The sequence below is a fragment of the Peromyscus eremicus genome, chromosome 1, assembly GCF_949786415.1.
Source record: "Peromyscus eremicus chromosome 1, PerEre_H2_v1, whole genome shotgun sequence".
In the NCBI taxonomy this organism is placed as follows: Eukaryota; Metazoa; Chordata; class Mammalia; order Rodentia; family Cricetidae; genus Peromyscus; species Peromyscus eremicus.
In genome coordinates this window covers 101,273,855-101,286,496 of record NC_081416.1, presented here as the reverse complement: position 1 = coordinate 101,286,496, position 12,642 = coordinate 101,273,855, and the positions used below count along the sequence as shown (strand labels likewise).

General features: G+C 46.0%; 1 protein-coding gene across 1 annotated transcript in view; it reads right to left on the bottom strand.

Moving 5' to 3' along the window:
- Uvrag (UV radiation resistance associated) overlaps positions 1-12,642 on the bottom strand; it is a 274,915-nt gene that overhangs the window by 217,688 nt on the left and 44,585 nt on the right. Inside the window, exon 4 of the mRNA XM_059270780.1 lies at positions 8,734-8,895. Within this exon, the coding sequence (XP_059126763.1) occupies positions 8,734-8,895 (162 nt within the window). The remainder of the gene's footprint in view (positions 1-8,733; positions 8,896-12,642) is intronic.

Here is a 12,642-nt window from a genome sequence, read left to right as displayed (position 1 = left end):
GGTACTGTATTAATCTAACCACAAAGCTGTACTTCAATACTTTTATAAAGACAGCACACCTTATAAGACAGCTATTTAGCTCCAGAGATGTCTAATAAACACAGTGTGAGCCATGGAGCAAGGAAAAGCCTAAAGCTAATCGCTGTGTGACCTTTAACAAGTCACTCGCTGTCCCTCTGCTTGTGCTTCCTCACCTGAATACTGAGGAAGACAGCAATGCTTGTCCCCTTATGATCTGAAGACACTGAGCACAATGTGCATGTAAATACTGAAGGGGAAGAGGATACAACTGCCACTGCCATCACTGAGTGAGCACGAGAACTTCCACCATCACATTAGGGTGCTGCAAAGTTTTCCCCATCCTGAATGTGTCCAAACTCCCCCACCTCTTCTGTCAGCAAAATCCAGCAAGACCAAGCTTAGTTCATGTTCTGGCGGGACGACTTCCTGACAAGCTCTTCAGGATTTGGGGCTTGTCACTGCAGCTGGCATAAGTACGTGTCTCTGGACACGGGGTCTCTGGACACGGGGTCTCTGGACACAGTGTCTCTGGACACGGGGTCTCTGAACACGGAGTCTCTGGACACAGTGTCTCTGGACACGGGGTCTCTGGATACAGAGTCTCTGGACACAGTGTCTCTGGACACGGGGTCTCTGGACACAGGGTCTCTGGACACAGTGTCTCTGGACACGGGGTCTCTGGACACGGGGTCTCTGGACACGGGGTCTCTGGACACGGGGTCTCTGGACACGTTGTCTCTGGACACGGGGTCTCTGGACACAGTGCCTCTGGACACGGGGTCTCTGGACACGGGGTCTCTGGACACGGTGCACACCTCTCCACTGGGGTCTCTGGTTTCCGCAACTTAAACTAAGGAAATCAACTTTGGGCCAATTCTCAAGTTCTCTTTCTTCTCTTGTTAATTCTAACACAGTCTTCAAATTTGCTTGGGACCAGCATCACCTAAGTTTGAATGAAGTATTTCATTTACTCACTGCAGAATTCACATGACATATTCATGAAACATTTACCACTGTGCACTATCTAGGGTTATAAAATAAACCTTAAAGTTGAAAGTATTGAAATCATACAAATGGTTTTCCATAAACTCAACAGAATTATAGTAGATATCAACCACTAGAAAAGATATCTGGAAATAAATACTTAAAAATTAATAGCATGCCTTTATGAGCAAAGGAGAAATAAAAGGTACATTTGAAAATATTTGGAATTGAATAAAGACACAAGGGGAAAATTTTGGACTATGCATAAAGTGAAGCTTAGAAAAAAAAATTACTAAATGTTTAGGAGGACAGAAGTGAATTCTCAAATCAGGAATTCAGTCTCCCCTGTAAGAAGCTAGAGAAAGAATAACCAGGAAAATCCACAGCAAGCAAAAGAGTAACCACAATTAAAGATGAAGTCAGATTGATGAAACCAAAAGCAATAATCAATGAAATCAAACACCATTCTAAAGTCAACAAACCACTAGATCACTAGGTCAGGAGAGAGAGCTAGACAATGCCAGAGCACAGAGGCTCCTGCAGACCCACCCACATCCGAGGAATCAGTAATGACTGTGGACAACTTTATGCCAATAAACATAAAGCCTCAGATGAAACGGGCAACTTCTTTCAAAGAAAAACCCTCAACCCTCACTGAAGAAGCCCCGTGTCTGAGACAGTGTCACTTCAAAACTTTCTCACAAAGAAATCTCAGCACTCAGCTGGCTCTATGGAAAGTCCTGTCGAGTATTTGTTAAACAGTAAAAACCGAAGCAGGCACACTCTAGGCCGTATGAGACCAGCCCTACCTGTGCCGCACCAGCAAACAAATACGCTGTGAAAAGGTCAAGTAACCCTTGGGAAGGTTTTTTCCTTCCACAAAATATTATCAAATCAAATCTGTTGGCACATGAAAATCCAACGTGTGTGATGTAAAACTTTAAATATACATTAGAGGATAACGCACTGTAACTAAATAGGGTTTATATCAGAATTCAACCCGAAGTAATAAAACTCAACATCCCTTTAGGTTAGAACTGCTCAGTATATTAAGAACAAGAAGAAATTTCTTTAACCTGATAATATTATATTTAATAGTGAAAGGCTGAAAAACCTGGTAATATACTTAATAGTCAAAGGCTGAATGTTTTCCCCAAGATAAGGCAGAAAAAAGGCATGGATTTGTCCCTCCCCGTAATTGTATTGAACAATGCCCTGTAGGTAATAACAATGATATAAGACCCCAAAAAAGTTGTAAAGAAGTACATTTAAGATGTTACAAGTTAAAAGTTGTAAAGAAGTACATTTAAGGGTGTTACAGTTTAATTGTGAAATGACACTGTCACAGGCTTGGGTATTTGAACACTTGTTCCCAAAGGGTAAGCCTGTCAGGAGATGCTGGGCAAACTCCACAAAATAGAGCCCGCTAGAGAAAGTGAGTCACTGGGGATGGGTCCTGAGGTTGGGGAAGGGACACTTCCTGTTCATTGCCTTTGACTCCTGATTGTATCTGCAGTGTCAGCCGCCTCAAGCTCCTGCCATCATCACGCCCCTCCCCGATGGATGGCACCCTGAAACTGTGAGCCCAAAGAAACTCCTCTCCTCCCCTGCAGTCTGCTTCCTGATGGGTATTTTGTCATGGCGCTGGGGAAAGTTACTAAGACTCTGGGCGCAGTGGTGCATGGCGATACTCCCATCAGGAGTTCAAATCAATTCAACGTCATTCTCAGTTACAAACCAAGTTCAAGGCTAGCCTGGACTACATGAGACCCGGTCACAGAAAAAACAACAACAGAAGTATACTCCTCGGAAAGGAAGAAATTCAACTGTGTTCAAAGATAACTGAACACTCACACTATCTACAGAACGAATCTCAAAGGCACTGGAGCTGTAAGTACATTTATTAAGGTCATACAATAGAAGTTTAAGGGCTGGAGAGATGGCTCAGAGGTTAAGAGCACTGGCTGCTCTTCCAGAGGTCATGAGTTCAATTCCCAGCAACCATATGGTGCCTCACAACCATCTATAATTTAATCTAGTGCTCTCTTCTGGCATATAGACAGAACACCATATACATAATAAATAATTTTTTTAAAAGTTTAATAAAGAAGCATGTCTTTCCTCACTCAGCAACAAGAACTGTAAATAAGATTTTTAAAACAATGGCAATTTGTTTGTATGTGTGGTGCATCCATGCATACAAGTTTAAGTGTGTGAGCAATGTGTGTGCAAATGAGTACGCATATGTGTGCAGGCCAGAGGTCAGCATCAGGTGTCTTCCTCAGTCACTCTCCACCTTATGTTTTGAGGCTGGGTCTCTTACAAACCCGAGCTCACCGTTCAGACAGGCTGCTGGGCAGTGAACTCCAGGGATCCCTGGCTTAGCATCCTAGCACTGGGTTACAGATGGGCAGCACGGCAGAACTTTTTTCTTAGGTCCTGGGAATTCTAATTAAGTCCCCATGCTTGTGTAGCAAGCACTTAAACAACTGAGCCATCTCCCCAACCTCTAAAACAGTATCGATTTCAATTTGCATTAAAAGATAGGAATATAAGCCGGGCGGTGGTGGCACACGCCTTTAATCCCAGCACTTGGGAGGCAGAGGCAGGTAGATCTCTGTGAGTTCGAGGCCAGCCTGGTCTACAAAGTGAGTTCCAGGAAAGTCGCAAAGCTACACAGAGAAACCCTGTCTCGAAAAACCAAAAAAAAAAAAAAAAAAAAAAGGATAGGAATATATAGGTATAAATCTAATATTTGAGACCTGTGAAAATACTAGTGAATGAAATCAAGAAATCTTTTCATAAATGAACAGATGTATCATGCCTACAGAATGAAAGACTCAATACTCTTCAAATCTGCCTTGATTTAATACCTATCAAAATACCAGACAAATTTTATAGAAAAAAAAAAACCTACAATAGCCAGAATAATACTGGTCTATTTTCATTTGTTTTTGTTTTTCAATACAGGGTTTCTCTGTGTAGCCCTGGCTGTCCTGGAACTCACTCTGTAGAACAGGCTGGCCTTAAACTCACAGAGATCCGCCTGCCTTTGCCTCCTGAGTGCTGGGAATAAAGGCATGCGCTACCACACCCAGCTCTGTTCTCAGTTTTATAAAGCTAATGTTCTGATACTTATCTAGAACCAAAAAAATACGAATGAAAGAACAAAGCCAGGGGACTTGTGGTACCTAAATTCAAGGCACATTATAAAACTACCGTCGTCAAGAGAGTTTGGCTTCGGCGTTGGGCCAGATACACACTCCAATGCACCAGACAATCCAGGAACAAGACCCACACAAATGATGTCCAACAACTGCTCTTCAACAATGATGCCAAAGAAAGAATAACAGGATGCATGTGACATGAGTCAGAAGGGAGGGATGCTTGTGGGAAAGGGTACCAGCAAGAGGAGTGCAGGGGAGGAGGGATGCTTGTGAGAAAGGGTACCAGCAAGAGGAGTGCAGGGGAGGAGGGATGCTTGTGAGAAAGGGTACCAGCAAGAGGAGTGCAGGGGAGGAGGGATGCTTGTGGGAAAGGGTACCAGCAAGAGGAGTGCAGGGGAGGAGGGATGCTTGTGGGAAAGGGTACCAGCAAGAGGAGTGCAGGGGAGGAGGGATGCTCGTGAAAAAGGGTACCAGCAAGAGGAGTTGGGGGGGCAATAGAAGAGGGATGAATAAAACAAAGCAAAAAGGCACATGTATGTGTATTAAAAAGCTGTAATGAGACCCACCACTTTGGTGGCTCTTTAAAGTTAAAATCTAATTATAGAAAAAAAAAAACAAAACAAAACACAATAATCACAAAAAGAGAGAGAGAGAGAGAGAGAGAGAGAGAGAGAGAGAGAGAGAGAGAGAGAGAGATCGGTTGATTCATCAGGAAAATCTGAATTAAAATACTACTTTTGGGAGAGGAGGGGTTAGACAGTTTCTCTGTGTAGCCCTGGCTGTCCTGGAACTCACTCTGTAGACCAGGCTGGCCTCCTGAGTGCTGGGACTACAGGCGTGTGTCACCACCACCTGATGAAATGCCACTTTACACCATTAAAACAGCTGAAGTTCAAAAGACTAACAAGAAAAAGAACAGCACGCATCTATAAAGGTGTGAAGCTGCAGCTGGGAACGGAGACCTTTACACTGACCTTTGAAAACCACCTGCAGTCCCTTACAGATTCCACATGCACTTACCTAAGAGCCGACAATTGCATTTCTGGGTATCTACCCAGAAGAAACGACAGCATATGACACCACGAAGGCCTACAGTTGATCATTCACAGCAGCTTGAATCATCACGTGGTAATTACTCAACTCCACATACATGTCTGAGAGTCAGTGAACTGTACACTTTCATGCTGTGTTTCAGTGCGATCCTGAGAATGGAGCCCGGGCCTCAAACATGCTAGGCAAATAAATGCTCTGCCACTGAGCTACACTCCAACTCCATACACACTTTAAAAGGGTAAACTGATTGTGTGTACATTACACCTCAATAAGCCTGACTTAAAAACCAACCCTTCAGAAGCAGTCCCTCCCTGACTCTATGGGGGCTAGTCTGAATTCTCCCACACACACTTTCTAAACTCTATTTAAAATGGCATATTTAAGAAGGTGTGTTCCACCTCCCTGGGTCCTTAACACTAAGAACAAGAACTGGTAGAAAACACAGGACCACTCAAGCAACCTAACTAATTTTTATTCATCCTAATTCACCTTGGTTTCTTTCTCTAAAACAGTGATTTTCATAATAACTGATGTCTCATGTATGCTGTTACCTCTATTTCAGAGACAAGGCTGGGCTCCCTATACTGATACCAACTTTCTGTTGGCTTAAAAAACACTACACCTGTGCTCTGCCATCCCAGTGTGCTTCCTAGTACAGTCAGCTTTCCAAGAAGAGTCCTGAATGCTGACTGACATAAGCTCAAGTCAGTCACAAGCACAGTACAGTATTTTAAGACCGCCAGTAAAGGTGTGTGTGAATTAGGAAGCATAAGGAAGCCACCACTGCCAAAGTCTCCCCTGCAGGCCCGGAACCACGTCACAACAGCGTTAAGAAGTACCACTTCCACAAAACACAAACACTCACAAAAGACAGACAACCAAGTATCCACCATGGGCCTCTGGCCAACCTGAGCGAGAAGAAGAAGACTCTAAACTGAACGTCACTATCCGGCAAGTTCTAATCAGGCAGCTCTAAGGGCTGAGGTGTAGCTGGGTGCTAAAGTATGCACTAACTCCAAGTTACTCCAAAGCAGACTTCTAAAAGACCAGCAGTAAAATATGAACAAAAATGAGAAGGTTCAGAGAGATGAAACCATTTTAGAAGAGTAGAAGTTGGTTAAGGAAGAGTGGTATTAAAAGCATTGTCTGGTCACTGCAGAAATAAAAATCTGGCAAGAACATGACCTCGCACGCGTGTGGAACCTAAAAGACTTGGACTCATGGAAGCAGAGAAAATGGTGATCTTTGGGGGCTGGGACCTGTGGTGGTATTGTGTTACCCGAAATATTGTGCACACCAATAAACTTATCTGGGTCAGAGTACAGAACAGCCACAATATTAAACATAGAGGATAGGCAGTGGTAGTACACGCCTTTAATCCTAGCATTCCAGAAGCAGAGATCTACCTGGATCTCTGTGTGTTCAAGGGTACAGCCAAGCATGGTGACTCACGCCTTTAATCCCAGAAAGTGAGCCTTTAATCCCAGGGAGTGATTGCACAAAGCAGAAAGGTATATAAGGCGTGAGGACCAGAAACTGGAAGCTTTTAGCTGGTTAAGTGTTCAGGCTTTGGAGCAGCAGTTCTGCTGAGACTCATTCTGGATGAGGACTCAAAGGTTTCCAGTCTGAGGAAACAGGATCAGCTGAGGAACTGGCAAGGTGAGGTAGCTGTGGCTTGTTCTGCTTCTCTGATCTTCCAGCATTCACCACAATATCTGGCTCCAGGTTTGATTTTATTAATAAGACTATTTAAGATTCATGCTACAGGGACAGGGTGAGGCACATGTGTGTAATCAAAGAATGAAGTTTCAGTTAGAAAGGTTGAGAGATCCATTGTACGGCTAGGCCTGCAGCTCAGTGGTAGAGCAGTTCCAGCTTGTGAAAGACCCAAAAAACAAAATAAACAATAAATAAATGATCAAATAAAAATTAAAGTATAGTAAGCACACTGAATATGGGGATTTTTCAATGCCGAGAAAAGAACAGACTTAAATTGTTCCTTAGAAGCATCAGAATGTACACACTGAACAAATATTACCAAAGCATTAAGGATGTTTATAAACAACCTACATCTAACATTTTAGGGTAACTTTAGTAACAGGGGTACCACAAGAGAGAACTGGTTTTCACTCTAATGAGGAGGTTGGCAGGGCCACTCAGACATGCCACTGTGGCACAGCACGAGGAGTTTCTAAGGTGGACAGATCTGAGTCCACATCTTAGCTTCACCCTACTAAGTGGTCTTAGGTATTTTCTTAAACTCTCTCAATCTCCCACTTCCTGGTGGGAAAATAAAGGCAAAAATATCAACCTTCACAAAGTTGCTATAAACATTAATTATAATGACCTTTATATGAGACAGTAAATAGATTTTGTATCATATGCAATTCTGATAAACTTCTGGCTGCATTCTGGAGCTATTAGAAAGGATGATGGAAGCCGGGCGGTGGTGGTGCACACCTTTATTCGCAGCACTCAGGAGGCAGAAGCAGATGGATCTCTGAGTTTGAGGCCAGCCTGGTCTACAGAGTGAGTTCCAGGACAGTCAGGACTACACAGAGAAACTTTGTCTTGAAAAACAAAAAATAAATAGAAAGGAAAGAAGGAAGATAGATTCATAGATAGGTAGATAGGTAGGTAGATAGATAGATAGATAGATAGATAGATAGATAGATAGATAGATAGATAGATAGATAACCAGGAGAGTTCAAGAACAAGGAACATCAGTCACAGGGTAACAAAGGCAAGGGACGGGACCAGCACGAAGGGCACATCTGTCACCTCTACTCAGCACAGCAGCAGCTCTTCCTACTTGTGGAATGACCCAAGTCTACTGGTTGGAAGGGAGGTGTTTAATGGGGTGTTCTTTGTGTTCACCTAACAAGGCCAAGGCAGAATGAGTGAGGAAAAACACATCCTTCTCAGACACATGAACACACACACACACACACACACACACACACACACACACACACACTCGCATACACACTTAGGGTGCTTCTGCCTGAGTTTCCACATCTCAAGGTCCTTTACCTGAGACGGTCTCACTCTATAGCCCAGGATGGCCTGAAACTCACCCGGGGCTGGCCTCAAACTTGCTGCAACCCTAGCTCAGCCTCCCTGGGCTAGAATCACAAGTGGGAGCCACCACACCTCACTAACTCAAATGTAACAATGTAAGCAACTTAAGTAGACATAGTATCACAAGCCTTGTTTGCTCTTGTCCTGGTTCTGTCACAAGGCTCTGGCTAGGCCAGAACTCCCTGTGTAGACCAGGCCCAACTCCAATCTGCTGCAATCCTCCTGCTTGTACCTCCTGAGTGCTGGGATTACAGGCACGCGTCACTATGCCAGGCAAGTTACTTTTTTTTCCTTGCACTAATTTAATTTTTACTTTTTTCTTTTCTATTAGCATCATTTACAACTGAAAATGTACAGAGAAGAGAATCAGTAGAAAAGTTTGATAATTTGTAGAAGACAACCTTTGAAATCTCACTCTGAAAATTACCTGTTGACCCAAGTACTTCAGCCCATCCAAGTAGACTTTCCACTCTATCAACAGCTGATAGGCATCCTCCTTTCCACCCCAAATCTTCACCACAAAGCAAGACACGGATGTATCCAGACGGTCCGGCATTATTCCAAAGTCAAGACTCCTCCACGTCGGATTCTGTGGGTGGAAATTAAAACATACTTTAAGAAGACTCTAACTTCTTTACAAGAATTTTGATTAGATGGTATATCATTTTGTTTTTAAAAAACAAAAGAAGGGCCGGTGAAATGACTCAGTGGTTAAGAGCACTGGCTGCTCTTCCAGAGGACCCACGTTTGATTACCAGTACCTACAAGGCACAACTGCCTATAATTCCAGTTCCAGGGGACCTGATGCCTCTTTCCGGCTTCTGCAAGCACCAGGCACACAAATGCTATGCAGACATACATGCAGGCAAAACACCAATATACTTAAAAAACTAAAATAAAAGATAAAGACCAGAAGCTGGCAGGATGGCTCAGTGGGTAAGAGCATTTGCCGCCAAGCCTGACAACCTGAGTTCGATCCCCAGAACCCACATGACAGATAAAAGACCCAACTCCTGCAAGCTGCCCTTTGACACGCACCTGGCATGCTCAGACCCCTGTTCCCTGGCATAGACAAAAACAAACACTTGTTTTAAAAGACAAAAGGTATTATAAACAGATACAACTGTGCAATTAACAAGTAAGGTGACAAGGACCCTCTGGATTTATCTGCTAACTCAGAACTACTCTCACTCTCACCAACATGGTTTCATCAATACTTTCACTCATTTATTAACACAACACATGATTATTAGAAGCCAACACACAGACTGATACAGACACACAACTGGTCAACATACAGAGAATAAGAGCTCGTGGAGTGCCCAGCTGAGCCAACCATACAGCATCCCCCACCTCCAAGTCTCAGGAATTATCAAGGAAGAAGGGGTGGAAAGACTGTAAGAGCCAAATGGAGTGGACATCTGCAGTCAAACAGTATTTGCCAAGCACATCAGGACTGTGGCGCACGTGAACTCACAGCGCTGTGACTGCATGCACCAGACTTCCCGAAATTAAGCTAGTCAAAATCCCAGCATGGATGGGGAAGGTCACTCAATAAGTTCCACCCCTGGCTGAGGACTTAGGCAGCTGGAGGAGGGAGAATCAGTTTTCTTCAAGGACAGGGAAGGAACTGGAGGAGAAGTAAAGGGGTGGGGTGATCAAACCACATTGCATACATGCATGCATGAAATTCACAAACAATGAAAAGAGGGGCAGCATATAAACAATGCCCTCCAGGCCCTCCAATTCAATCTCCTCTTAAAACAACTGTATCACTGGAGGTGCAGCCCAACAGTAGAGTGATTGCCTGGCAAGTGCAGTCACTGGGTTCAATTCCCAGTACCACATAAACTGGGACATCAGTCACAGGGTAACATCTGTGACCCATGGCAAGTTCAGTGACAGAATTATTGCTAAAGGTTACACAGCAGCATGAAAGAAACCATCAACTCTAAGAAACAGGAAGACATCCGAGCCTGTGAGAGCTTGGCTTCGAAAGCACAAACAGAATTTCAGCAGATTAAAATCGGGAATTCCAGCAAAGGGAACACGATACACCAGGGCTCACATGCGGGAGGCATCAAGTGTGAGCAGGGAACGAAGAGCAGCTGCCCAGGAGTAGCAGGCTGCAGCTGGAGAGACGCAAAGGGAGAGACGCAAAGGGAGAGACGCAAAGGGAGAGACGCAAAGGGAGAGACGCAAAGGGAGAGACGCAAAGGGAGAGACGCAAAGGGAGAGACGCAAAGGGAGAGAAGCAAAGGGAGAGACGCAAAGGGAGAGACGCAAAGGGAGAGACGCAAAGGGAGAGACGCAAAGGGAGAGACGCAAAGGGAGAGACGCAAAGGGAGAGACGCAAAGGGAGAGACGCAAAGGGAGAGACGCAAAGGGAAGGCTTCCAGGCCTGTGCGCTGGGTGAGGTGCCCAAGCTCCTCCACCATCGCCTGGCTTCTCTTCTCCTCTCACTGGGAAGCGTTCGCTACCACCCTGCTTAAGCTTCATGGTGTCTTGCCAAGTGATAGTGTTTCGGTTTTTATAACTGATGATTCTGAGACAGAGTGGATTGTGGGATTTAGCAGTGTCGCCTAATGATGCACTTTCTACTGCACCGCCTTCTGCTCTCTTCACTGACAGGAAGTTAAATGACTCTCACTGCCATTCCACAGCCTGTGGTCTGGGCTGACTGATGCTAATTGTAACCCACATATCTAGTATTACCTCTCTGCAGAGCTCAGTGGTTAGTCAGTGATTACTCAGACTTTGTGTTCCAATACCTCAAGCCAGCCACCCCTGCCAACAGAATGATGATGTGCAAACAAGAGACAGCTAAGTGACTGACGTGACAGCCAAGGTTACACTAGTACAAGACTCGAGTGACCACTGCAGACAAGGCGGGAGGAGCTGGAGACAAGGCGGGAGGAGCTGGTCCTCGCCAGTCGCCTCAGCTCATCTAGAGCTTGAGAACTCTGCAGGAGAGTTCTCTGCCAATTCACTAGTTCTGGAGCTTGAGACTATGCTCCCCTCTGCCCCCACCCTCCCCCATCCTCCCCTCTGCCCCCATCCTCCTCATCCTCCCCTCTGCCCCCACCCTCCCCCATCCTCCCCTCTGCCCCCATCCTCCCCTCTGCCCCCATCCTCCCCTCTGCCCCCATCCTCCCCTCTGCCCCCATCCTCCCCTCTGCCCCCATCCTCCCCTCTACCCCCATCCTCCCCTCTGCCCCCATCCTCCCCCATCCTCCCCTCTGCCCCCATCCTCCCCCATCCTCCCCTCTGCCCCCACCCTCCCCCATCCTCCCCTCTGCCCCCATCCTCCCCTCTGCCCCCCATCCTCCCCTCTGCCCCCACCCTCCCCTCTGCCCCCATCCTCCCCTCTGCCCCCATCCTCCCCTCTGCCCCCATCCTCCCCTCTGCCCCCATCCTCCCCTCTGCCCCCATCCTCCCCTCTGCCCCCATCCTCCCCTCTGCCCCCATCCTCCCCTCTGCCCCCATCCTCCCCCATCCTCCCCTCTGCCCCCATCCTCCCCTCTACCCCCATCCTCCCCCATCCTCCCCTCTGCCCCATCCTCCTCCCTGCCCCTCACCCTCCCCTCTCCTCCCCTCTCCTCCCCTCTGCCCCCCTCAGTCCACATGTCCTTCACCACCCCAAGAGCAGCTATCGGCTGTCGTCACTTGCCCGAGCACTGCACCTGCTTTAATCTACACAAACCACAGCACAGATGAGGAGGTAGTAAAGTGGCACCTCCTAGTTTACATATTTAAAAATGGAACCTGTCAGTCCAACTCAAGTTTTGAAATGAGGACGCTGAGGCCTATGTGCAGAGCCCTTCCCGACTCCCTCCACAGCCGTTCTTCTCCTAACTAACATTTCTCTGACCACTAGACTGCAGTTCAAGCTTTCCTCCCTCAGGGGAGCCTCTGATGTCTGCCTCCTAACTGTCAGGCTCCACACCAGACCCTCTGTAAGGCTGGGGCATTTCTGCTACTGTTTTCCCCTCTAGTATCCTGGAGGCAAGGATTCAAAGATTTGCCAAATAAACCAAAAAAAAGACATTACATTCCAGGCATTGTACAAAAGAAGTCCTAATCATTTCAAGGTTAGAAAGGTAATAAATAAAAACTACAGTGGAAAGCACAAGTGAAGATTCCTTTGGAAACGGTGGCTTATTGTCTTGTCTGATGTGTGTCATGTTTTCTAAACAGGGAATAAAAACGACGCCGCTCACTTTCACTTCTGGTGTGACTATCACTAGAAAGGAAGAACACTGTGAGTGGTGGTGCCTAATGTCCACAGGAACCTAGAGGTCCACCACACACCACCAGACACCGTGAGTGGGGTGCC